This window comes from Prunus mume, linkage group LG4 (assembly GCF_029339155.1).
Source record: "Prunus mume cultivar Tortuosa linkage group LG4, ASM2933915v1, whole genome shotgun sequence".
Taxonomy (NCBI): domain Eukaryota; kingdom Viridiplantae; phylum Streptophyta; class Magnoliopsida; order Rosales; family Rosaceae; genus Prunus; species Prunus mume.
Window position 1 is genome coordinate 19,765,071 of NC_142701.1, and position 27,091 is coordinate 19,792,161.

The window sequence follows — 27,091 nt, forward strand, 5'->3', positions numbered from 1 at the left end:
CCAACACGGTGACATTCTTATAACTGAGCAGACCCGGAAGAAAATTGCTGGGAGACACCTCTCGGGAGCTTCTATAGTGAGGCCGCTATGCTGAGTGGACATGTTGAGGATTGAACCCAACCATCCAATAATAACTCTGCAATTAATTGAATCACTATAACTAACCCTCATTACGGTCTCTCTAAACAGTATCTAATAGAGTAGGCAGGACCCACGAACATTTTGGGCCAAAGCATGCCCCAATGGGCTTCACCGTAAACCCAATAATTTCAGGCTTCATTTTTTTCTTTTTTTAGCTAACGAAATAAAAAAAGAGGTGACGGTTAGAGGACCCAGTAAGGGATTCCATATCATAGTTTCAGCCTATAAACGAAATGTATCAGCCATCCGATCTCGAGATACAGGCACACAACTTAACCAATCCGACGGCTAGTATAGTGTTAATATTCGGTAAGAGAAAGCAGAGCGTAATTCTAGTCCTCCCATTTCCCTCAGGTCCGCGGCGGCGCGCGTTTTCGTCCCTTGAAAACTCTCACACTCTCTGCAACACCAAAATTTGAAGGTAATCTCAAAAAGCTGTATTTGTCAAATTTGCATTTCTCTGCCGTTTGTCCCCTGCAAGTATAATGACTCTGCGGTTATTAGCACATGCATAAGTTTTCTGAGCGGAGTTACTAGTTAGTGATGTGAGTTTTTAGATAACTGTCAAATTTTGTGACAAAGTTTCGTTTTTGGTCCCCAACTCACAAATTCTTCATCTTTTGTATGCTTAGATTGAAACTCTGAGCGTGCTAACTGTTAAGTTCCTCCATTTGAATTATTCGAAAGTAATTGGAATTTCTGTGCTTGTCTCTTTTGATTTCTATACAGCCTGTAGTGAGAGAAACAACAGAGTTGAAGGGCACCCATTTGTTTGAGTTGTAAGCCTTTCAGAAATGAAGGGTACCCTAATTTGTAATGCAAGAGGGGATTGAGAAATATATCATGGAGGTAGTGCCTTCCAGTGAGTGTGAAGCTAAAGGAGTAGACTCCTTTGTGGCACTGGGAGATGAGGGCTATGAACATTCTGTTGCAGAGGAGGTTGAAGCTCCGGTGGTATTGGATGATGGCAAAGAGGGTTATGTGGATTTTGACTTGTCGCAGTATATAGGAGGTGGGGTTGTAGAGCCTACACTGGGTATGGAGTTTACTTCTGAAGATGATGCTAGGAATTTTTATAATGCATATGCTAAACAAACGGGATTTAGTATTCGTGTGAACTCATACTATCGTTCAAAAAAGGACAATTCGATTATATCTCGAGAGTTTTGTTGTTCAAAAGAAGGCTTTCGCCGGGAGAGACATGCAAAGAAAGATTCAGGCGAGGATGCAAAAAGGAGGCGTGCTAGGGCACTCACTAGGGAAGGTTGCAAGGCGCTGATGACTGTGAGGAGACGTGACTGTGGAAGATGGTATGTGGCAAAACTAGAGAAGAACCATAATCATGAGTTAGTGACTCCTGCGATGCGGCATTTTCTTAGGTCACATAAGCAAGACTTTGCTCCTGAAAAAAGTTGTAGCAACTCCTTCAGTTCTCCTGGACTGTCTTTGGATGCTCCCGTGGATGTCTTGACTGATTGTAGCAGTTTTGGCAAAATGGAATTTGCTGTACAGAGTAATGTCAATCATATTGGAAGAGGCCGGTTGAGCACTTTTGGCATTGATGCCCAAAGTTTGCTTGGGTTTTTTAAGATTATGCAAGCCAATGATCCTGCATTTTATTATGCAATACAGGTTGATGAAGAAGAGAGGCTGAGTAGTGTCTTTTGGGTTGACACAAGATCAAGAATCGCTTACAACTGTTTCTCTGATGTTGTAGCCTTTGATACTACTTATCAAGTGAATCAGTATAAAATGCCATTTGCAACTTTTACTGGAGTAAATCATCACAAACATTCAGTTCTCTTTGGCTGTGCATTGCTTGCAGATGAGACCGAATCCACCTTCAGTTGGCTCTTCACAACTTGGCTTGAGGCAATGTCTGGACGACAACCAGGTTTAATCATAACTGATTATGATCCTGCCATAAGTAGAGCAGTGCAACAAGTTTTTCCTCAATCAAGCCATCGATATTGCAAGTGGCATATCATAAGCAAGATGCCGAAGGAATTGGGACATGTATATAGTGTAACCCCAAGGACTTTTCAAGTTGAATTTGATAGATGCATTAACAAGAGTGAGACGCCTGATGCATTTGAATCAACTTGGCAGATGCTTCTTGATAAGTACAATCTTAGAGGGAATAATTGGCTTCAATCACTTTGTATTGATCGCAAATTGTGGGTCCCAATATACATGAGAGATACATTCTTTGCAGGGATGTATGCTGCCCAGCGGAGTGGAAGTGTGAAGCTCACTTTTTGATGGCTATGTGAATTCGGGAACTACCTTACAAGATTTTGCGGAGCAATATGAGAAGGCTTTAGATGAAAGATATGAGAAAGAAGCAAAGGCAGAGTTTGAAACTTTTTATACTAAACCAGTTCTAAAAACACCACTTCCTGTGGAAAAGCAAGGAGCAGATATCTACACAAGAAATATGTTCACCATATTTCAGGATGAGGTTTTTGAATCTCTTTTGTTTGCTGTGAAATTAATTACAGAGGATGGAGGAACCAGCACTTATGAGGTATCCAGGTTTGATGAAGAACATAAAACGTATTTCGTGGCTTTTAATATAGCAGAACAACTAGCTAGTTGTAGTTGCAAGATGTTTGAATTTGAAGGGATCCTTTGCAGACACGTGCTTGCAGTGTTTAAAGCAACTAATGTCTTTACACTCCCACAGTGTTATATCTTAAAAAGATGGACAAGAAATGCCAAGGAAGAGGTTATGTTGGATTTACTTCCCTGTGTCGAATTACAGGCCAATTCTCAGAAAGGCAGGAACTTGCAATACAACATTCTCTACCAGGAAGCCATTAAATGTGCAGAGGAAGGGATGGCATCTGACCAAATTTTTAAGGTGGCATTGAACGCCCTAAGAGAAGCTAGAGTTAAAATTGTTGGTGCAAAAAGAAATGCCATGAAATCAATGCCCCAAAACTAGAAACTAGGGCAGGGACAAGCTATCGAGGTGATGATGCCACAATTGCTAGTCAGGTACTGAGTTCCCCTCGACCACCAGAAACATAAAACAAGGAGACTCTTCTACAGAAAAGAACTTCACCAAATACATGCCAGAACAGTCATCAAGCTGAGTTACTTATGCTCTACTGCAAGTGCCCTGGACATGATAGTAATTGTTTGTGTTTGAAGGATTCAGGTGAATATGCAATGGCAAGTTACTTTTGTTGAGATAGTCATTCCTCTGTGTCAAACTTCAGTACCTCTCTTTTGTAGGAGAATTAAAATAAAATGTTTTCCAACACAGGAAGTCCGTGGAAGATGGGAGATGAGGTTTTTTTTTTTTTTTTTCGTTCTTTCTTTCGGTGTTTGTTGATTACAATTCATGTTAAAAGAAAATATAAGCAATAAGTTTGGAGCAGCAGCCGAAGAACTTGGCTTTCTGTTGTCCATTTTATCCCCATGAAACAAGTTTCGTTAGTCTGCATTGGTTCTTTATTTGTATGAAAGTTTCATTATGGTGTCTTTGCATTTTTTGGCATCTGCATACCATTAGTTGGAGTGATAACTGATGAAATTATCATTAAACCATTTGAATTTGAGATTTGTGGTACTGGAATTTTGATGCCACCCTTATCTTTAATTTCCTCGTACTCCGAAAACACTTCCACGAGCGACAACCTCCCCTGGCAACGAAATGAAAAGTTTTGGCATGAAAACACGTTACCAGGCCACACTGCCAATAATTCCTCATATAAACATAACTAATGGTAAGAAGGAATGGAGGAAAAAGCTAGCTATATGTAAGCCCTATTCATAGTCAACATTGCAAAAGAAACTTGGTTAAAGTCATCATCCAAAAAACATAGAATCTTCAGGGGTAAGGTTACATCTGCAGAATAGATATGGGACCCCTCTCTCAGCAGTAGACAGGAAGGGTCGGACAAACACTACACATCTATTTCATGGTGATCTTCTAATCAATCTAACCTAATCAGAAACATTTGTGGAAAATACAATTGCGAAGACCTAATATCCACCCCCATAGCCACAAAAAATTTGGAGAACCTAAAACATAAACTCAGGTTACAGCCCTTCATTTTACTAGTTTCACAGCCTTGTTTCTCTTTATGATATCTGCTTTAGACTCCATCTTCACGGGCAAAGGAGCAGAGAATAGCAAATAACCATTCTGGCTCAGATCATGGACTTTGGTTTCATAGATGTCTTCTCTTCTCTGAGTCATTCTGGCTCTGGGGTTTCTTTCTCCATCACTGGCCTGCGGTGATCCATCATTCTCGGTGTGTGCCTCATCATCATCCTGAGTCTCCTGAGCAAAGCCCTTAACATCTTCAACCTCACTGCGAAGGTTCTCCACAAGCTCTCCATGATCATCACTAGAATCACTCCCATCTCCACTTGAAACTGGTTCATCAGAGTTGCTAAAGACCCTATACACATTCCCATTCTCTGCAAAGCTCACATTTTTCTTCACCTTAGGTTGAAGCCCATGTCTTTTCACCAATACCCCATTTTTAAATCGAGTCATAAGGTTTTCTTCATCTTCATCACTGACATGTTGAAACCCTTCAAGTTCCACATCTTCCTCATCATTCTCAGAAACTCTAGCAAACCCACGAATCTTCTCAATTCTATCCCTCAATTTACCAATCATTTCCCTCTGATCCCTTCCCACATCATCACACTTGGTGGGCAAAACCCTAGATTTGTTAACATTTTGACCAAACCTCGCATTCTTCACTGCTTTCAGTGAAAGCCCATGCCTTTTCATGACAACCCCATCAATGAACTCCAAGAACCGAACCAAATCTCTGCTAATAGACCTTTTTCCGTCCCTAACAATCGGATCACCACACTGCAGACAAGGTGCCCAAACAAAATCTCTAAGCAAATCGAAACAGAAGAGTAACTTGATTATAAATAAATAAAAATGAACAAATGCCCATGAATGGTTTACCTGAATAGAGTCGAGCTTAAGAAGCAAGTCGATGGCTTTTTGAGAAACGGCGTGAAAATCGAAGTGGGTATCATTGGAAATGGAGGATTTGAGAGAGTTGAAAGCAGACTTGATAAAGGCGAGGTCTTTGAGCTGCCTGAGGGTTCGTGATCTGCGAACAAGGAAGGCACGGAAGTGGGTTTGAATAACTCGAGCAGCTGAGTCTCTGAGAGAGCGCGAATACGAAGACTGAGAACGATAGGAAGAGTAGCGGTGAAGAGAGGCTTCGAGGGCTTCGATGCGGGAGAGGAGGGAGGAGATAATTGAGTGGGCGTGCAGCTGCTGTTCTTCTTGCTGTTCTTGTTGGTGCAAACGAGGCTTTGGGTGTAGGAATTTGTGGGTGGGTTGAGGGTTTTGGTGGCGGAGTTTGGGATGGCAAGAGTAGGGATCTGGTGGGTTGGATTGGATGAGATGAGAAGCAATGGCTTGGAGAAGTGGGTCTGTGACTAGTGGTGGTGGTTGAGGGGAGCAGGGGTGGTGGGATTGGGTGCAACAGCAACTATTGTAGGAGCTGGTGCAGCAAATGGTGGTGGGAGGTGGGGTTTGGTGGTGGTGGTGGGGGTGGGGATGGTGGTGGTGAGAGGCCATTGGGAAGCCTACAAGGTAAAGCTTTGAAGGGAAATGATGGGTTTATGCTCGAGGTTGAGAAGGACAAATTGTGTGGGTTTGGGATTTTGGGTTGAATTTGATACTAATTGACATTGGGGCAGTCAAGTAGCAAGACTCGAGAAAAAAAAAATTTGAAAATAAAAGGTAGGCATTTGGATGATCCAATGTTATAGCCTGTGACTTTATCTGACAGTGATGGTGGAGGATCACGTGCCTTTTTCTGTTCGTTTTGTTTGGTTTATTAGTGAATTAATGATGACTTTGGTCTTTGTATGGTCAACGGTTTTGAAGTGGGGCAGGCGGGCAAGCAAGCAAGCAACCATTTCAGCTGCCACAAAGGCCCAATTTGTATACATATTTGGGCGCTATACATTGCTACGCCGGGACCAAACAAACGTCCAAATTGAACAAAACTTGCATGGGCTTTTGATGAGGCTTTGAGCAAACCCATTATGAATATCAAGAAAGTCAAAAATCTGCAGGAGTCCTCAAAGTGATTATTAAAATCAGCTCAGCAGAAGTTTTGTTTGGACGGCAGCTCCTCCAAAATCTGCGCCAGCACCAAACCGACGGTGCTCATCTCTCGTGACTCATCGTCGGCACCACCTTGTCCACGCCTCATTGATTGCCTCTTTATTTTTCAATTCATCAAATGACATGCTCACAAGTAGACGGTCCAAATCGAAAAAACCAAAGCTATGGACCCGCGCAATTGCACATCTAATACAATATTTATACTCAAATTGACGGCCCCAAAATTAGCTCAAATTGACGGCCTGAAAAATAGCTCAAATTGATAGCCGGTAAAAAAAGTATACTGTGTGATCCGAAAAAAAAGAGCAAAGGATTTGGAGCAATTACTTCCCGAGGAAATATCATGCATTGAATCTTAATATTCGTGTAGTGTGTGTGAATTTAATATATTATCGTTTGTCTCAATAAAAAAATTCACAAAAAAAATGAAAATTGATAGTAGAGAGAGATCCACTATGTTGTTGCACTCAGCTGGCTCTCAATAGTCAACGGTTGACTCATCGTAATCAACAAATGAGGGCATGGCGTGTGGATGTGGTAAGCAAAATAAAAATTGGTGTTTAAAGCAGAGTATTTATTGACTCAAAAAATCTCAATTATCGTATGAAATTAGAAGTGGAAAGTGCATGTAACAATCAAATAGAAACCGGGTGGGGCCCATGCTTGGATCTATTTATTTGAAAATGGACTTTTTGATTGTAGTGACAGTGAGCTCGTGAAAAGAGATAAGAAGGCAGATACTATCTCTCTCAGTATCCGCATCACCTTCACAAACGAACGAGTGTCACTGACTCAGAGACTCAGAGACTCATTATCATACTGTGAGAGAGGGGGAGAGAGAGAGTCAGAGACAGAGAGTATTAGAGCAATGGCAGCTTCCCAATTTGCTGCAACTCGGGTTGGAGCAGAGACAGTTTGGCAATGCAAATCTCAATCTAAATTGATCGATTTCAGTTCCAGAAAGAACAAATCAAAGCTTTTGTTCACGAGGAGGAACTTGAACCAGAGGAGGTCGTTTTCATTTTCGGTGAAGAACGCGTCGAGTGAGCCTTCCCAGAAGCTGAAGGATCCGATCGTCGAACAAGGTTCTCATCTTCTTGTTTCCTTACACACCCTGTTCTTTAATATACATAAAAACGCATGCTTTAACTTTATGAGCTCCTCGATCACATTTTACCTTGTTAGTTTCAGAAAAGGATTGGAACCCACCAATCTGATGGATCAATATACATGAAAATGTATAAAGAAAATCCATGCAATTTATCTGATGACAATCCACTATCCAGTTCCGATCAAACTCTACCGTTTAGGAGTTTTTGGAAATGGGGTTTGCCAAGTAGATAGCTGAAAACCTGAAAATCATCTGGTTAAGCTGGCTTTTCTGCTATCTTGAATTGATACATGGCACGCATTAGCTGGTGGGTTCGGATCCTTTTTTGATGCTGACATGGCAAATATGTGATTGGTTGTTGGAAACATAGGGGCACGCTGGACCAGTATAGGATAATCCCTTTCAAATTCTCTATATCTGAGACATATATAGAGAGAGATTTGCTCCTTACTTTCTTATGTTTTGATGTAGTAATTCCGAAAATATTATATTGTACTTAATTTTGTAACTTCTTACTTTTTACTTTGAAGATTCCTCCATACTCAGCTCATTCATACCCGATGCTGCATCCATCGCTTCAAGTATCAAATACCATGCAGAGTTCACCCCATCGTTTTCTCCAGAGAGATTTGAGCTTCCAAAGGCCTTCTTTGCAACTGCACAAAGTGTTCGTGATGCACTCATCATTAACTGGAATGCAACATATGCTTATTATGAAAAGTTGAATGCAAAGCAGGCATATTATTTGTCAATGGAATTTCTACAGGTTTGTCATGAATCTCCTATATTGGCTCCCACGAGCGTGGATGTACATTTCTGTGACCTATGTAGCTTGCAGATGCTTCAGTTCATGATGTCCTGTTTTGTAGGGTAGAGCGCTGCTAAATGCAATTGGTAATTTAGAGCTAGATGGTGCATATGCAGAGGCTTTAAGCAAGCTTGGACACAAATTAGAAAATGTTGCTTGCCAGGTGAGCTTCCAGCTAGTTTTTACCTTTTAAAATTTGGTTATGGACATTCATGTTAGTTTTGCATAATTAGTAATTGTGTACATCTCTTACCTCATATAAATTGCAATTCTAATGAGAAAAAAGGGAATGCTGGAGCTTTAGCAAGAGGCTCTGTAACTATCAGAATGAGAATATATGGACAAGATGCCTAAAAAATGAAAAATTTTCTTGAACAAGACTAGCATGAACAATTGTCTAGAAGAAGTCAGTAATAAAATCTACGTAATTGTGAATACCATTTAGACAGATTTGGAAGTTTCAAGGGAGGATATTTTTCTTCTTTTTTTCCTCTTGCCATGTAAGAGAATGGTCTTTTTTCCTGACAACTTTAGATGCTCTTTGTAAAGCAGTAAGCTTTGTGTTTGTGTGTTGGTGCAACCAATTTATATAGATGATTGATTACAGGAACCAGATGCTGCACTTGGAAATGGAGGTCTTGGACGCCTTGCCTCTTGCTTCTTGGACTCTTTGGCAACTTTAAATTATCCAGCATGGGGTTATGGACTTAGATACAAGTATGGCTTATTTAAACAGCGAATTACTAAAGATGGTCAAGAAGAAGTTGCTGAGGATTGGCTTGAGGTATGCAAGCTTTCTGTTTTCATCTTTCTGTTCTAATTGCTTCACTGTCTGTATAGGTTTTTGGAAAAATCATGTCTTATTAGTTGCTGACTCTTGCAGCTGGGGAATCCCTGGGAAATTGTGAGAAATGATGTCTCCTATCCTGTTAAATTTTATGGCAAGGTTGTTTCTGGATCTGATGGAAAACGACATTGGATTGGAGGAGAAGACATAGATGCTGTTGCTTATGATGTTCCAATACCAGGATATAAAACTAAAACCACGATCAACTTGCGGCTTTGGTCAACGAAAGCTTCATCACAGGATTTTGATTTACATGCTTTTAATTCTGGAGAGCACACTAAAGCATCTGAAGCTTTAACAAATGCTGAAAAGGTTTCTACATTATATGGGGCTCCTTTTCTTTTCCTTTTTTATTTCCTTTTCCAGTTTCCCTTTTCACTGCACCAAACAGGCTTGTCTGTGTCCTCATGATTTCATAAATGTTTCTTGAAATGAATCTGGCTTTCACCCCCACTTTGTCGATTTAATCAGCAAATACAGATTTCGGGTTTTATGTGTTTCGTCTTCTTTTTCTTTTACTAATTCCTCGGTGAGGAGGACGCTAACTGCATTCTTTAAAAGAAGCGATCTTTAATATATATTTGTTCCATGTGGTACTCTCTACCTATTAGGGATATTTTTAGTGACCAGTAATTGCCTGCTTTCAAATGTTGTTTTTGTTATGTTTGTTATTGTGCCCACATATAATTTAATTGGTAAGTAGCATTTTATTTAATGGTTAACAGATTTGCTATGTACTTTATCCTGGGGATGAATCAGTGGAGGGCAAGACACTTCGTTTGAAGCAACAATATACTTTATGTTCTGCTTCTCTCCAAGATATTGTTGAACGTTTTGAGAGAAGATCTGGACCAAATATCAAATGGGAGGAGTTCCCCGAGAAGGTTGCAGTGCAGATGAATGATACTCATCCAACTCTCTGCATTCCTGAACTGATGAGAATTTTGATTGATTTGAAGGGTTTGAGCTGGAAGGAGGCCTGGAATATTACTCAAAGGTAACACCTTTTTTGGGCATTTATTGGTTGATTATGTAGGACTATCTGTAGTGTATGAACAAAGGGGGAATTCAGAGACAACTTAAATTTTACTGTGAGAATAGTTGGAACATGATAATACAAGCAAGAGACTCTTGCTTGTTACTAGTGGAGAGCATCTTTTTCCTTTTCTTTTCCTGAATGTTATTGGGGAGTTAAGTAGTTGTGGTATCATACATACATGCATACGCATGAATATCTTTTCACATGTAGCCCTCTTCAATTGACTTTGGGTTTCCATGCACTTAAGTAGTCTGGAATTTGGTTTCTTTTTATGCTTTTGTTCGTCCAATAACCTTTCCATCTTTATCCCATAAAAAAGAAGAAGGAAATTGTTCATATGTTAGTCATATTTGTCAAGGAGTTGTTTGCCCCATGTATAATGTTAATTGTTCATTAAGGATACCTATTCTTAGTACATGTTCTATGGTAGCAACTTCTTTTCCCTCACATCCTGCCATCTGTGTGCTAGAACGGTTGCATATACAAACCATACTGTTCTACCTGAAGCATTGGAGAAATGGAGTTTAGAACTTATGCAGAAACTGCTTCCTCGACATGTTGAGATTATAGAAATGATAGATGAGGAGGTAATGCTTGAATGTATATGTAAAAAATTAAATCATTCTTACCTTTGGAGTTTTTATGCATACTGATTGTTTACATTTGCATATTCTGCAGCTCATTAACACCATAATCTCGGAGTATGGTACAGCAGATTGTGATTTATTAGAGAAGAAACTGAAGGAGATGAGAATATTAGAAAATGTTGATTTGCCTGCCACATTTGCGGATCTATTTGTTAAACCCAAAGAAAGCTCTGTTGTTGTTCCCAGTGAAGAACTTGAAGATTCAAAAGATGAAGAAGATGAATCTGTTGATGAAGATGATGAATCTGTTAATGAAGATGATGAATCTGTTGATGAAGAAGATGAATCTGTTGATGAAGAAAATGGACCTGAGAAGAAATGTGATGAGGAAAAAAAGAAAAAGGTGTTGGTGGAACCGCCGCCAAAGTTAGTACGCATGGCAAATCTCTGTGTTGTGGGTGGTCATGCAGTAAATGGTGTTGCTGAAATACACAGTGAAATAGTAAAAGATGAAGTATTCAACTCATTTTTTAAGGTAAGCCTCAATAATTTTAGTGAAGATGGGCTCTTCGAAACTTTGAAACTTGATCTTATCATTAATCTCGAATCTTTAAATTTGGCAGTTGTGGCCTAAGAAATTTCAAAACAAAACAAATGGGGTGACACCAAGAAGATGGATCCGCTTCTGCAATCCAGATTTGAGTAAAATTATAACCAAGTGGATTGGCACGGAAGACTGGGTCTTAAATACTGAAAATCTGGCAGAATTACGAAGGTAAAAGTCTTATGAATGATCCATTTAGAGTTATGTTTACTTTAATATAACTTTGCGCAGCACCTATGTTATAGTTATATACTTACTGGAGTTATTTGGTTTTATGATAGTTTGCAGATAATAATGATCTCCAAACCCAATGGAGGGAAGCAAAAAGAAGCAACAAGTTGAAAGTTGTATCATTGATCAAAGAAAGAACAGGATATTCTGTCAACCCTGATGCAATGTTTGATATACAGGTACTTTCCCTGCGTTCAAATTTATTTCTTGGTATATAGATGGCTGCTAAGCTTGGAGTATTAAATAATATTTTAGCATCAGGCAACGGCGAAGAAAATTCTTCTCTGAAAGGGAAAAGTTGGTCATGTTGAATTCTGTGATGGGTTGTAAACTTGTAATAGTCAATATTGAGAACTAGTTTGTTGCTGAATAATCCCTGTACTAAGATTCCATTAGCCCATGATTGATGCCCTTGATATGGTTCAAATAATCATTCAAATATATGTTAATAGGGACTTGCAAAGCATAGCTGTTGACCTGTCAACTTTTGGTTTATTTGGTAGACAAAATTTCCTTGTGTTTTTCTGTAAATTGGAATGTTTCTGTTCAGGTGAAGCGCATTCATGAATACAAGAGACAACTTTTGAATATTTTCGGAATTGTTTACCGCTACAAGAAAATGAAAGAAATGAGTGCTTCAGGAAGGAAAGCAAAGTTTGTTCCACGTGTTTGTATGTTTGGAGGAAAAGCATTTTCCACATATGTGCAAGCCAAGAGAATTGTGAAATTTATCACAGATGTCGCTGCAACTATAAATCGTGATCCTGGCATAGGTGATCTATTGAAGGTATGGATATCTTGATAAAAATAATTGATTTTGCATACTTCATTGACTTACACTTAATATAAGTTGGCTTTGTGAAAGAACTCAAAAAATTTCTTACATGTCTGTATTTTGATTTGCTGTGAGTTCATTTGAATTACTGAACCACTAGATCATTGATTGTAGGTAGTCTTCGTTCCTGATTACAATGTCAGTGTTGCTGAATTGTTAATTCCTGCAAGTGAGCTCTCACAGCACATCAGGTAATTCAGCTTCATTCTTAATATGATTCATTTTTCTGTTCACATAATTTTTCTGTCTGTGAGTGGTAATGCAAAAGCATACTTACATGCCTGTGTTAATCACTACGTCTATCATTGTCTGCCTATGCAAACTCTGAGCACTAAGACTGATTGTTGAAACAGTTATGGTAATATCTAACTGTGTTAAGAGGAAGAGTTCATGCTGCTGACTATGAACCCCTGCCCCCTTTGTTATGTGGGCCTCTTTAACAAATTTATTATTATTTCTTTGTAGTACTGCTGGGATGGAGGCCAGTGGAACCAGCAACATGAAGTTTGCAATGAATGGCTGCATCCTAATTGGGACTCTGGATGGTGCCAATGTTGAAATAAGAGAAGAGGTTGGAGCAGACAACTTTTTCCTGTTTGGTGCTAAAGCTCATGAGATTGCTGGGCTGAGAAAAGAAAGAGCTGAGGGGAAGGTTTGTCTCAATAACCAAATTGTTACTTTGTTCTCGTTTTCCTTATAGAAATTAATCCAGTGAAAATGTTTCTGCCTTAGAAGTAATTCGGCAGAGTTAACAGATAATCATTTATTTCTTTATCTACTCATTGTCTCATGGGATTTTGACCTATTCTCTCTTTGATGCAGTTCGTTCCAGACCCACGTTTTGAAGAAGTGAAGGAATTTATCAGAAGTGGTGTTTTTGGGTCGTTCAATTATGATGAACTGATTGGATCCTTGGAAGGAAATGAAGGATTTGGCCGTGCAGATTATTTCCTTGTGGGCAAAGACTTCCCCAGTTATATAGAATGCCAAGAGAAGGTTGATGAGGCATATCGGGACCAAAAGGTGAGCTATGGATGCCCTTGTTTGTTGTTACACATGTCTACTTGATGTTGAGACTTTGTTAGTTTGTGCCTAATGTTTTTAACTGTTGTTTGGGGCAGATATGGACAAGAATGTCAATCCTGAACACAGCAGGCTCATACAAATTTAGCAGTGACAGAACCATTCACGAATATGCCAAAGACATATGGAACATTAACCCTGTCGAATTGCCATAGAAGTTTCTCCTTGTGAGCAAAGACGGCCTTGCCTCGTGGTCGTGATGGTGGCCTTCGGCTTTCGGTTGCTATGCAACCATCGTTCTCTCTGTCTTTCTCGTGTAAAGGTAAATGCTTAGAATAAAGGGTAGCGCTTGGTTGCTACATTACTATAGTATATGCTCCGAAGGCAAAAAAAAGGGTGGTCAACTTATCCCAGATTAAAGCACCATCTCGTATGTATAGTAAATGCTGGGAACAAAGGGTGGTTGCCCCAAATAAGCAGCACCATACTTTAGCTGAGAATTCTAATATTTCTGTTTTTCTTTCTTTTATATCTCAAATAGTCAACTTGATCGATCAATTATAAAATGAACAATAAAATGAAGGGAGATTTTATTGGCATCCCATTATTTGCTTGTTACAACCCATGCTAATTTTAAACATGAATAACCTATTTTACCCTTATATATAATTACCGTTAAGGACAAAAAAAATTAAAATTGCTCACTACACCCAACATATGTTCCTGCAACTCTAGTTTGATTTTTTTCTCAAACCATCATGTTCCTAAACCCTAAACCCTAGATTTATACATTTATATTGGTGAAAAAATATCTTGTATTTATTCATGAATGGTGAGATTGAAGTTAGATAGGCTTTGAATGAGGTATGAGTTTATTTTTTGGTGTTTTGCAAGTTTAGTATTTCATAATGGTTGCTAATTGCGTTCAGCATATCAGTATTGAACGCGATAGGTAAATTCGGTGGGATGTCACCGAAACGTTGCACCTGTTTCGGTTGTGTTTGACCGGTCATGAACTTAATATTCGGTGGAGATCCACCGTATCATGGAACATAGTTCAGTGGTTCACTACCGAATTTTTACTTGCGTTTCAGTGGCATTGAACTGAAATTTATTTATTTTTTCAGTAACTTATTGCCGACCACAAATTTAATGCAAGCTATTTTGATCTTACTCTCATTGAAGGAACAAAAACAAGGTGACGCCCCTAGTGAAGGCAACAATAAGGGAACATAATGTGTAATGCACTATAGTGATCAATTCACAACTTATTTTGTAATTATTTTGAGTTTTTATTTGTTTGAAATCCTTTATAATATAATTAACATGACATTAATGTTTCAAATTTATCTTCAAATAATATGAGTTTTATGTGTAGATATTCAATGTTAGAGATGCATTACTTAGATGGGCTTGTGCATAAGGAAAAATGAATAATATTGTCATTGTAATTAAAAGGTCTGATTATGGAGGTGAGGGCAAGAGGAGACCTCGTGTAATACTTGCTTGTGAGAGGAGCGGTAACTATAAGTCTTACAAGTCTAGTGAGACAACTGATATAAGGTCGGATGCAAATAGTGATATGAAAAAATGTGTTAGGGACACTGGTACCAAGAAATGTGGATGCCTATTCTTGTTAAAGGTGTCAATATTGGTGATGGGGATGATTGGAAGTTGGAGGTGGTTTGTGGAGTAACAACCATCCTATTTTAGAGTATCTTCAAGGTCATTCATTTGTAAGGCGACTTTCTGAAGAGGAGAATGCCTTGTTGGTGGACATGTTTAAGAGTTTGGTGAAACCCAGGGATATTTTGGTCACCTTTAAGGATAGAGATGCAATGAATGTTTCAACTATGAAGACAATATACAATGCTAGGATCCGAAATAGAACCAAAGAATTTGCTGGGAGAACCCAAATGCAACAATTGCTTACTAAGTTATCCGAACACAATTATATTGAGTTGTATAGGACATCTGGTGATATTATAACTGACATGTTTTGGACACACCCCATTAATATTAAGATTTTGCATGTATTTCCACATGTACTTATCATGGATTGCACTTATAAGACTAATAGGTATCGTTTCCCACTATTGCAAATTGTGGGAGTAACATCTACTAATATGACATTCTCTACTGTGTATGTGTATATGAATGCCGAGAAGGAAGAAAATTATACATGGGCATTGACTACATTAACGAGTTTGTTGGATGATAATTGTCTTCCTGGTGTTATTATCTATATTTCCAAAAGCACGACATGGCATATTAACAAAGGAGTGTTAGCAAACTGCAAGAAGTTATTTGGGACCCTCTAACAATGGAAGCAATTTAATGAGGATTAGAAAATTTTTGGTTCAGAAACGGAGGATGAATTTTGGCTTTGTTTGCGACAAATTGAGTATAAGTTCAGTGAATTTCAAAAAGCTCTTGAATACATACATGACAATTGGTTAAATCCATTTAAGGATAGGTTTGTAGCCGCATGGACAAACACTTGTATGCATCTTAAATCGACGACCTCAAATAGGTAAGTATTTTAGTGAACTTTTGATATGTTAATTTGAAAATTTATTTTGCTTCAGGAAAATTTATTATTGTTATCAACTAAGCGGAAAGTACACATGCAAAGTTGAAGCGACAACTCAGCTCGAGCCAAAAGGCATGTGAAAGGTGTTCGTTTTGGGATGTCACCTGTCAACAAATGTAGATACCACAATCTTATCAGCATTCCGATAAGAACTCCTAATAAGTTGCTCTAATCCAGACCTCTGAATGTACCCTTTGAATATACCATTATTTGGATTACCCTACCAATTCCACTCACAAAGAGTAGATGTCTTCGACATACACCTAAGAGGCTCACGTTCCTAGTTAAAAAAAAAAAATCAAGGTTAATTACCATGAACCAAACTTATATTCTACCTTCTATTGTCACAGTAAAACGACTTACCTGGTTATTCCAAATTGCAACTGCTATGTGAGTTTTAAAACTCGTAAGTAAATATGGATAAATGAGACCTACTCGAGATGGCTCAGTAGGCTCGGCATCTACCTCAACATTACTATCATGAGTAGCAGGTACATCTTCAACCTCTGTGTCAACATTACTATCATGAGTAGGAGCTACATCTTCAACCTCTGTAGTATCCTCAAAGTGATCTTGGGGAGCCACTCTCTGTCTCCTCGTTGAGGCCATGTGACGCTATCTATTAGGTCGAGATGATGAAACCTCAATAGTACCTTTGTGAGTCCTTTTCATATCTAAAAACAAACAATATCAAGTACACACTCAGTAACATATTTGGTAGATGATCACTAAAAAACGGAAACAAATTTGGTGGATTATCACTGAAAAAATAAAACATATTCGATGGAGTACCATTGAAAAACGAAAATACATTCGGTGGACGTCTCCTGAAAAATGGAAACAAATTCGGTGGACTACCACTGAAACCAGGTAACGATTTCGGTGCTAATCCACCAAAAGTAAAATTAATTTCAAGTTCAAATTTGGTGGACTATCACTGAAGCAATGTAACCATTTCAGTGGTAATCCACTGAAACAAAAATCCAATTTCGTAAAACCAGGTTCGAACCATACACCCACTAAGTTGAAATCAATAATTAAAATCAGACTTTGGCTTTTCAAAAGTGAAATCAAACCTACACTTAATCAACACTTAGAAACATAAATATAGAAATCAAAATTGAAATCATACCTTGGCTCTTCGAAGGATTTGTGAAAACTTGACAGATTGGTGATGGATGTTTGCGATGGCTAAGGCAATCATGGTTTGCGACGGGATGAGGCGTTTGGGGTTGGCTATGGGGTGTGGTGCCTCTTTAGAGATGGGTTCGGGTTTGCAGAGATGGGTTGTGCGATGGGGATTGCATAGATGAGTGTGCAATGGCTCTATTTCAAAGGGGATGGGGTGTGCGGTGGAGGTTGTTGTAAATCTGATGGGTTGTGTCTGCAAGAAGAGGGAATTTTGATGGGATAGGGCTTGATATGGAATGGGGTACAACTTCCAGTAATAGAATTTTTACTGCAATGGGCAAGTGATGGGATTAATCTAGAAATTAATGGGCCACTGAGTAACAGGCAGGTATGGGCTTGTAAGGTTTTGTTATGTGTTTGGAACTGATAGTGTGGTGCATTGTAGCCCATTTTTCTGCTATAAGGTTTCAAGCCCATTTAAAATGACCTTTTTTTTTTTTTTTTTAATAGAAAGAATGACTATGATATGATTAAAATGCCACGGTGGGAGACTCTCCAATTTCCTTGGCCAGACCAAATTGTCTGAGCACAAGAAAATGAACAACTCTGTCACTGAGCTGTAAGGGCATGGATGGATCTTGCCTTCTGCACATTGGCTTTTGTAAAATTGTAATGAATTGTGGCAAATAGAGAGACACAAAGGCCACCCACATCTATATATATATATATATATATATATATATATATATATAATGTTTTACAAGGCATTCCGAGCACATGGCCGGAGCACAGATTCAAGTGTTCCCATGTACACTCACATGATATTCAATTCCTCTGTGTGCATATGAATGAATGCAAGTGGGGTAAATTACTCCTCATCAGCCTGAGCCACCTAACAAAAACATCAATAAAGAGCTAAGAGTTCATAAGGCTTGCTAAGTGTCACGGGATGACTTTTTCGGAGTCTTCCTTTCGTGCGGCCTTAGACTTGATCACCTCTTGAACAAGCTAAGTCAGCATCCTTCCTACAACACAAGATTGAACCAAGCAAAGAACAATCGCAAGAGCAAGAACGTAAAAGAATGCTAAAGAAAGTTTGGGAGAATATTTGCTTGTATTGCTACTCAAATGCTTTACAAGTTGTGAGGTGAGGATACACAATGTGATATCCCCCTTATATACTGTTCCTATCCCACCTACCACCGCAGTAGGTGGCTAAGATACAATGTTACCTACCGGCATCTATCAACTACTGTCACCAACCGTAGTCTACCAACTACTGTACAACGAATCTGGACATGTGGGACTAAGAGGTCTAGCATGATCAATCCAACGGTTGAGCCTTGAACATGCGGGCCGTGACACAAGTTAGGCCATCTAGCATGTAAGATTTAACTAGATTTTCAGTTTAAATGCATTTCAAAATTTTACAAAAAGAACAAATTTAAAGTTGGGACTGGTTTCTTTTGGGTCAAGGCAAAGGTATCTGTAGCTTACTTGCAAAAGAAGATTGATACATAGAGGTAAAGAAGTAAACAATACGTACGTATCATCCTATATGTTCAACCACCATTTTTCACACTTCGGGCTTCATTTTCGATCATCTTTGCAGCATCTGCACAGTGGCTAAATCACTGTGGCAGAAAATGGCCCCTAAGATTAGGTGTTTCGTTGAAATTTTATCGATTTAAAAGCAAAAGAACAGGAAAAGAAAACGTAAGAGTTTTGCTAATCTGTTTCTGTATACTGATATTTTGCAAGTATACAGTTCAAAAGGACGAAAAAATTCATATTAAGGCAAGAATGTTCCAAATATGTATCATTGAGCTACAAGTTTGGAACTATATGAATGTATTTCTACGTGAAAAAAGGAAAAATCCCAGAATTGGGGTCAAAAAATTTCTGGGTTGCCACCTATAAGACATAAGCAGCAGAGAGAAGCTTTTGCCTCTAAAGGCCACTAAAAACTTCCACAAAGCCATGGATGGAATCACTTCTTATTTGGGCATCAGACCCACCAGTAGCTCGCGTTTATGTTCATTTCCAAGCCACCAGGACTTGAATTCAACATCACCATTCTCTTCCTCAAGTTTGACTGGTTGACTTAGTTCAAAGACATCGCAGATTTCAGAAATCTGCTGCTTCAGTGCTCTGGTCTGTTCTGTTCCTGCCCCAGAATCTTTACCAAAATGAACTCTCTTGTGACCACCCAAAGCTTGGCCTGTTGCAAACACCTTTAAGCAGATGGAGCACCTGTGAACCTTTCTTTCAAAACCAGTCACAGTTGCTCTTTCCATCTCCTGCTCCTCTGAATTATCAGTACATTCAAGCTTGGCAAGCTTGCAACTGTACTCAATCTTAGAAAGCTTGTTAATCAGAATTTTATCTTCAGAGTCCTCAATCTTCTCTCCAGAACAGTTGTTAGTTGCTTTATGAACTCTTTGGTGGCCTCCAAGTGCCTGATGAGAGCGGAAAAGCTTCTTGCAAGTCCTGCACTTGTGTTCTCTTTTCTTCCGAGAATCAGCAAAGATTTCAGATTCAGTGCCATATAACATGTTATTGCCAGAATCACAAGCCTTCATACCAGACTTCATAATATCCACATCCAATTCCACTTCAGTGAGGATGGCTTCCATCTCTCCATGACTTTCCTTCTCAATCTCAGCATCATACCCCACAAATGCAGAATCCTCATCTAGTTTAGGCCTTTTGCACTCTGCACCCCTGTAAAACCTGTCAATAGGAACTTCCAATTTTCCAATCTTTTCCTCATCACTTGCAAACCCAGAATCATTTTCACCAAATTCAAATATTTTGTTCCCAGTATCATTACAAACAGAAATGCCACCCCTATTTCCCATGATCCGATTCTTTTGGACTGGCGATTGAACCTCCAAAGACAACGAATTGTTATCTGAAGACTCAGTTACTGAACTAATTCGACCCCAATTGCTTCCACCTCTGGAGATGATCATCAAGCAAATAGCCCCATCTACTACTTCTTGACCAAATTCAGTGGCATATTTAGATTCATTCATACCAGAAGAAGAAGAACTTGGAGTGATCTTGTACCTTAATCTTTTCGATCTTTTCCTCCGGATCAGCCCCATGGTCTCAGTGCTGTATTGGAAATCCACAAAAAGCTTCTCGCTTGAAATGCTCTGCGATCCATCAGAGGTCCTGAGCCTTTTTGAGTGAATTTTGGAATGAGCAGTTAGAGCTCTCAATGACTCAAATGCTTTACCGCAATCTTTGCAACACTGAGTCTCCTTCCTTTCTCTGCTCGAGTGATGCCTCATGTGACCAAACATAGCTTTCATTGAATCAAACCTTTTTCCACAGACCTTGCAGAGGCTTTCTTTCTCAGAAGCTTGAACCTTTGAGCCAGAAAATTTCCATGACTTTTTGGGGTTCACTCTTAGGCCATAACCAGCATGCTCATCGTCATCACCTTCAAAATCCACGGTGCTCACTTTGAGCTTTTTCTCTGCTTTAGCCGAATTCTTTGTTCCATGGCCTCTCATGTGACCTCCCAAGACTTTGCCACTCGAGAAGGTCTTGTTGCAGAGCTTACATCTATGCTCCATCCTACCACTACCCAACCCAACTAAAAAAGCAAACAAACCCAGATCCCAAAACCAAGAAGAAGCCCAATTTCCCAAGAAAGTTTAAATCTTTCCACCGCATTCCAGGAAAAAAAATAACAAAAGAACGCTCAAGAAACAGAGAAACACAAAAAACCCAGATCAGAGAACACCGAGGACTAAACGATTATACCACAATCATGAGGCTTTCTTGCTTTTTCAAAGTGATCGGAGAAGAAGCAATTTGGGTTTCTCAGAATTGGTGTGCAAGAACAAGATCTGGGTCCCAAAGCAAAAGGGGTCTTTTTTCTCCCTGTGATCTCTTGGGAGCTTGAAATGTATGCAAGCAAGCGAAGAAGCAAAGCAATATATCTAACTGAAGCACATTGGTTATGTGACCACTGAGGCACTGACCACTGCTCTGCCAGTAGCGGGCAAGAAATGACAACGAGAGAGAGAGAGAGAGAGAGAGAGAGAGAGAGAGAGAGGATGAGGATCACTTTCTGGTACTAATATTTTCTCTCTCCAAATTTAGCCTGTGCCTTATTTGGAAGCAGAAAAAAAAGGAAAAGAAATCCTTGCATGAAAGCAAAGTTATAATCCAAGACTCCGACTTTTGTCCCACTTTCTTGTGTACATGAAGCCTCCAACTCGCTAGCACTAAAACTCTAGTTTTGGCATTTCTCTAATTAATATATGAAAGATTGTTTCTTTTTTTCACAGGGACCTTATCGTAGTAAATTGGATGGATTTGGATTTCTAATTTATGACAGAAATTATTCTTTTTTTGCTTAGCACAATTTATTAATATTATTGAGCACAACTTACAGAGTGCCTTACAAAATTCAGTGAGCTAAGTAAAAAACAGAGTCATTTATGGTGTTGCTTGGGGCTCAAGACTCAAGAATTGGGTAGGCATTCTACTTTCATGTCAAATTCACATTTCCCATTAATGTTGCAGGAAAAATGAGTAATTTATGAACTAAAAATGGAACTGAGATATCTGCCATTAGGTACGAGCAGAGCATATTGAATTGTCTGAATTCAAATGCGACTTTAATCATACGTTCTTTTTGTTTTGGTTTGTCCTGCTCCTAAGCAAAACCCCACACAAGGGACAGGTTCGAGGAGGCTCCAGCGGCCAAGTGTTTTTCTTTAGTTGTCTCCGAACTTAGAGAAGAGCTTTAGCATGATATAAGTACACTCAAGTGCACTGTAAATTGGACAGGTGTACCTAGCTGGATGTTTAATTATATATATATATATATATATATATATATATATTACAAGCAATAGTCTAAATTATAGAAGAGGGGGGTTTATCACACGCGCATAACTAAGATGCTATGGAAATTCAAACCTGAAACTTCTTATCTACAAGTCAAGATGCATTTTCACTAGGTTAGAACGGGACTTTTAATCAAGTACAAAAACATGCATAACTTAATCATTCAGCCACGTCAACACAAGTTTGACATTTAACCAATTTTGACAATCTTAGCTTTGGCCTCTAAATGTCAAAAATGCATAAGACTAGTGTAACTTCTTATTTTTATCAAATAAGTACACAAAGAAGAAAATAACATGTACTGATTTAATTGTATAAGTTTGTTTGTATTTCTTTGGTCATGATGTTAGTTTAAGAAGTTTCGTCTCTTGTTTGATCTGCCAGAACTATATTATATTACCATAGAATAGATGCTAGGAGCATCCACAATGGGCTCCTAAACCATCTCCTTAGACAAATTTTAGGGATGAATAGTAAAAATGCAACTCCAACCACACTCCCTATCCACCTCCTAAAATAGGGAGTCCTCTAGGAGTTCCTAAATCTGAGGAGAGAGAAATGACTTTTAGTGGCTCCCTATAATTTAATGCTGCTTTATTTAATGAGTATTTCAAACATTTATTTAGTGGTAACTATTTTTTATTTTATTTTATAATAGAGATGGACCAATTAAAAAAGAGTTAAAGCATTTATGACTTTCCAAATTAAAGAGTATGGTTGGAGTTGAAATTTTTTAGAGAGCTCCTAAAATAACTTTCTTATATTCTTAGCCAAATTTTAGCTAAAAAATAGAGAACATCATTATGGATGCTCTAAGAATGTTATTTTAACTCTGCAGGTGGTTTGCATATTATTTTTGTCTGGTTTTCATCACCCTTAACTATGTTAGCAGGGCAGAATATTAATGATTGGTCACCATCCAGCAACCGTTTGCTTTTGGGATTGATGCAAGTTATATAAGAAGCTTACTAGAAAAAGAGTATTTAATTTACCATGTAAATGCTTTATGTTGAAAACAAATAAAAGCAAAGGATTGAAAAGGGTCTTACAAAATAAGGGGAGAGAATACTGGGGAAAAAGGATAATTTAATATGTTCTAAATAAAATATTGATGCTGTGGGCTCATAATTCCAATGGTAATCCGCATTCAACCATTGAAAAATGATGAATAGAAGCATTATCAACCAGAAAGAAGTTAGCATAACAACAAAGAGCACAAGTTGATGCTTGGCTATGACATAATTTGCAAGGAAATGCCTGGCCTTCCCTTGTTTTCACCCACAGCCATTTCCTTTCGATGAGTACACAGAAGAATGCTCAGCATTTAGTCTTTGAAAACAAAAACAAAATATAAAACTTGAGGGTAAAGAAACAATGTGAATGAACCTTAGACAAATGCAACACTACCAAAAAGATACGGTGAAATTTTTGGTAACAAACTGCTGATTTGATTCACTTCCAATGAAAACCTTCACATTCTCACATCTCATCCTCACAAGAAAAAAAACAGGATTTATGTCTCACAGGTAAAGAAATTGCACCCTGTTCACTGAAGAAAAATTCCATCGACCATGGCCGTCCCTTTGACTAACCCATGGACATCCATCATGTACTAAAAATCTACGTCTGTAGCTGCCTTCTTCCAAGAAGTGAAAAAATTGAAAGAAAACTACTTGCATCTTTGAAGGGTTAATAATCTATCGTCCATTTAAAAATCCTTCTTCAGGGTTCCCCAAATCCTGAAAGGAGGATTTAAAGAGTTCATACAGCCCAAAGCTGGCTTCAATGGAACAACAGTACTGGGAATTAGTGTAGTTCATATCTGTCCCTTGCCACCTTATCATCCTTATTGGGCTTCTTCTTGAACTTTATCATTCAAAAGCTCATAGGTCAGTCACGATGCTTATTGTACTTACTCAGAAAAGGATCACGTCATTCTACACTGCTGTCTCTTGAACCATTTCTGTCAATAAGAGGACAAAAGAATTCAACTGTCTCTCTGATACTCATATGATGTGCAAGAATCATCTTGAATATCATAATCCTCTCTGTTATTGCTAGCAATCTTATCCAAAACCTGAGTTTCGGTACCACCAGAATCACCAGGGGAACTCCCAACATGAGCTCCTGAGCCATCATCTATATCACCCCCATCCTTGTCCTTCATTCCAACGTAATCAACCACATCGTTGCCATCTCTACAACCATCTACGTCATATGCATCCTCAATGTGTTCATAGCAACCCTCTAAGTGTTCTTCCTGATTATAGGCAGGAGCATCTAGATTGACAGGAGATTCCACCCCAGAGTCCTCATCATCCTCTACGGTTCCAAGTTCACTTTTTTGCCACTCATCATCATCACTGTCAATGTTTAGAGGGTCAAACCTATTCTGCTCAGTCCGTTTACGGAGCATGAAAACATTAAAATAATAGCTGACAAGGTCTTTATGTGTTCGGGAAGGAAAAGCCACGGAGAGGTGGTGCCAGAAGTTCTTACCCAATGATACAGGGTTAGAGAGGACAACATCACGGAAGGCATGCTCTTCCTCTTTAGTCCATTTATCTGCAACCTCCTCCCCCATTTCATAAAATCCCAACTTTTCAAATAGGTGCTCTCCAAGGTCTTCTTTTAGTTTCTCTCTTGTTTCCATGACATGTTGTCTCACACATCTAACCGAACCTGCATCACCACACTTACAGTTGCTTCTAGCTCCCACATCTTCACAGAAATAGTTTGCTGCAGATGCTTCAAGGTCAGGCATAGAAATGACACAGGTACCCATCAGCTTCTCCTCGTTAACGTCAAGAACAAGATCCTGACTGGAAGGACATGAAGGCTCATGTTGAGGATCCAATTTTTCTGGATGAACTGAAGCGTGTGAACCCTCAAAGCCCCATACTGGAACATGAGCTTGATGCTGAGCACCAATAGAAACTAGCTTTCGAGGAGGATAATCAACAGGAGATGAGCAGATCTTGTCAGAATGAAGTAAAGCCCTCCATTGGTTTACAGGTGCAAAAAATTCTGGGAATAATGATAGATGAGATGCTGCCTCAGGTCTTACGTTAGCTTCAATAATGCTGCTGTTGGACCTCAAAAACCGGGCAAAGCTTCCAGAAGCACCAGTTTCAAGTTCTTTGTTGGTTTCATTTGAGACTGAAGTTCCCAAGACACTTGCAAACCTTCCTTCATCTGGACATTTACTAAAACTCCCATCACCATCACCTTCACCATCTTCATATTGTAATTAAATCAGCTATAAGATCAAACTAAATTCTACATATTATATTATACTAAGTTTATAAACAACCATGCATTAAATATCATACTAACTTACATCAGGGTAAAAGAAAAAACTGATGCCATTATTTCTTTTAGAAGGTCAGATTAACTTATTGGTCCAGATTAACATACACAGCTCTAAATAACATTTCCAGATCCATGGTGATGGTGCTGGTTTTATGCCTTTACACCTTCCAAAGATCCAGACAAATCATTATATGCACAACTTGAGAACCAACTTATTAATGACCATCCAACTATTTGATACCTGAAATTTGAAATTTCTGGGGAGCACCATTAAAAGGAAAAATATCCTCATTAGAATGTTCCAATTGTCTTGGGTGCTTACAAGCAACCTCATAAGAATCCTCACCACCAAAAGGCCGTTTGTTAATCATTTTGCCCTGCAAAGTGAAGCCACATTTGAAGTGGTGCATTGAGTACGCAATATGGGACTTAGACATCTAAACCTCCCATTCAGAGAAGAAAGCAGCAATAAAGATCTTAGATACGAGAAGAAAATAACAATCTTCAGGAAACTAATCCTTCTGGATGACTCATCTTAATCAAAACTAAATACAATATCACTATATAACAATCAAAACATAATAGGCTTAATACCTTTCCAATAAATATAGACACTAAACTTAAAGAAACAACCATATCAGGTAAGACAGACAGTCAGCATAATGCATGGAATACCACCTACCACACAACGAGCATCAAAACAGCTTCAGTAAAAAATTCAGTGTCTCTAAAGCTGATTCTACTTAATCAAAAAATAGATGCTATGATTCTAGTAACAATTCCGCAAATACAAATATAGGTATTTAAAGGAAAAAGGCAATTTTCATTTCTTTCCTTTTTCCTTTTTTATATGTGATTGTGACCTTCCTATGAAACAGAAGATATGATGTTAAGTTCTAAGGGAAAAGAAATGGCAGTTACCTTGCATCATCTTTTGCAAAAACCAATTTTTCCTTATTGATACCAACTTATATATAGCAACGTATGTGCGGAGACTAAAAGATATATCCCAAACAAGCATAAAATGAAGTCAAACAATAGTACCTTATAGTAGTACCTGAGCTACAAAGCCAGCTTAATTTTGTCTTAATTAAAAAAATACAACTTTAAAAAGTCAATTATATTACTGAGCTAAAGCAGCTGGTCCATACCTGAAAATATTGGCGTCCAAGCAATTGACAAAAGTACCCAAAAACCAGCTTCTCAACCCAAAAATACTAGAACCCTATGGTTGAATTTTTTTATACTAATTTACAAGCGATTGAAAAACAGGGGCAAGCAGTAAACTGCGTATCCCCAATTTATGCAGGTAAAAAGAAATAAAAAATTGGAAATTTCATAAGATCAAAACATTTCTTCATTTTTCAGATAAATCGGGAAAATTTTGAATGACCCCAGATAGGATCGGACAGCTAAGTACTAAAAGGCAAACAAATTATTCATAGATCGAGCAAAACCTTTTCAGATCGAGAAGTTTTCTGAAATTTCAAAACCCTAACCCTAGAATTGGATTGGGGACACGGCGAGACATGAAATCGGGATCAATAGGTAGATAAATGAGCGAATTGAACGAATAAAATCTTGAATTGAAGATTGAAGATAGAAATTTGAAGGAATCTGAATCGCAGTGATAAAGATCGGCGATGGAGTAAAGTTTTGGCGCTAGCGGTTTTATAGCCATTTATGGCTTTGTTCAGTGGTCCGAGTCCGAGGATAGAAACCTTTTGGGTGACGTGAATTACTAAAAAGATAAGAATCTAGTTCATATTACGTTGGATGCCCCTCTGATTCTGGATGTGTACGGATGAGCTCGAGAAAGATTCTGTCAGGTAA

At 38.6% G+C, this 27,091-nt stretch overlaps 4 protein-coding genes, 1 long non-coding RNA gene and 1 pseudogene across 9 annotated transcripts; 2 read left to right on the forward strand and 4 right to left on the reverse strand.

The window, feature by feature from the left end:
• The first annotated feature begins 445 nt into the window (after window positions 1-445).
• On the forward strand, window positions 446-3,336 carry LOC103330085 (protein FAR1-RELATED SEQUENCE 5 pseudogene; annotated as a pseudogene). Its single transcript, XR_016126166.1, has 2 exons — window positions 446-562; window positions 871-3,336. The product of XR_016126166.1 is annotated as a protein FAR1-RELATED SEQUENCE 5 pseudogene (transcript).
• A 586-nt stretch (window positions 3,337-3,922) lies between these two features.
• Window positions 3,923-5,839, reverse strand: LOC103330233 (calmodulin-binding protein-like protein). Its single transcript, XM_016793584.2, has 2 exons — window positions 5,084-5,839; window positions 3,923-4,981 (listed from the first exon to the last, which is right to left on the reverse strand). The coding sequence occupies exons 1-2, from the start codon at window positions 5,708-5,710 to the stop codon at window positions 4,202-4,204; spliced, it is 1,407 nt and encodes a 468-aa protein (XP_016649070.2). The 5' UTR covers window positions 5,711-5,839; the 3' UTR covers window positions 3,923-4,201.
• Window positions 5,840-6,960: 1,121 nt separating this feature from the next.
• On the forward strand, window positions 6,961-14,729 carry LOC103330086 (Glycosyl transferase, family 35). 2 transcript variants are annotated; one of them, XR_016125850.1, is made up of 16 exons: window positions 6,961-7,350; window positions 7,907-8,142; window positions 8,246-8,347; window positions 8,792-8,968; window positions 9,068-9,343; window positions 9,757-10,028; window positions 10,540-10,657; window positions 10,749-11,192; window positions 11,281-11,431; window positions 11,541-11,671; window positions 12,043-12,279; window positions 12,442-12,518; window positions 12,793-12,979; window positions 13,150-13,350; window positions 13,449-13,672; window positions 14,536-14,729. XR_016125850.1 is itself a non-coding variant. In XM_089049628.1 (15 exons), exons 1-15 carry the CDS (start codon window positions 7,134-7,136, stop codon window positions 13,563-13,565), a joined length of 2,943 nt encoding a protein of 980 aa, XP_088905754.1. In that variant the 5' UTR covers window positions 6,961-7,133; the 3' UTR covers window positions 13,566-13,949. The 2 variants fall into 2 exon arrangements, 1 of the variants encoding a protein (XP_088905754.1); XM_089049628.1 differs by lacking the exon at window positions 14,536-14,729 and having other exon boundaries at window positions 13,449-13,949.
• Window positions 14,730-15,982: 1,253 nt separating this feature from the next.
• On the reverse strand, window positions 15,983-18,205 carry LOC148918086 (uncharacterized). Its single transcript, XR_016126182.1, has 3 exons — window positions 17,076-18,205; window positions 16,307-16,617; window positions 15,983-16,223 (listed from the first exon to the last, which is right to left on the reverse strand). It is a non-coding gene; the product is annotated as an uncharacterized LOC148918086 (long non-coding RNA).
• A 703-nt stretch (window positions 18,206-18,908) lies between these two features.
• On the reverse strand, window positions 18,909-21,249 carry LOC103330234 (uncharacterized). Its single transcript, XM_008232777.2, has one exon. It carries the CDS (start codon window positions 20,659-20,661, stop codon window positions 19,072-19,074), a length of 1,590 nt encoding a protein of 529 aa, XP_008230999.2. The 5' UTR covers window positions 20,662-21,249; the 3' UTR covers window positions 18,909-19,071.
• A 1,859-nt stretch (window positions 21,250-23,108) lies between these two features.
• On the reverse strand, window positions 23,109-26,983 carry LOC103330087 (uncharacterized). 3 transcript variants are annotated; one of them, XM_008232636.3, is made up of 3 exons: window positions 26,410-26,981; window positions 25,500-25,635; window positions 23,109-25,183 (listed from the first exon to the last, which is right to left on the reverse strand). In XM_008232636.3, exons 2-3 carry the CDS (start codon window positions 25,627-25,629, stop codon window positions 23,934-23,936), a joined length of 1,380 nt encoding a protein of 459 aa, XP_008230858.2. In that variant the 5' UTR covers window positions 25,630-25,635; window positions 26,410-26,981; the 3' UTR covers window positions 23,109-23,933. The 3 variants fall into 3 exon arrangements, with proteins under 3 accessions (XP_008230858.2, XP_016649509.2, XP_008230856.2); XM_016794023.2 differs by having other exon boundaries at window positions 23,109-25,141; window positions 25,500-26,983; XM_008232634.3 differs by having other exon boundaries at window positions 25,500-26,982.
• Window positions 26,984-27,091: the final 108 nt, after the last annotated feature.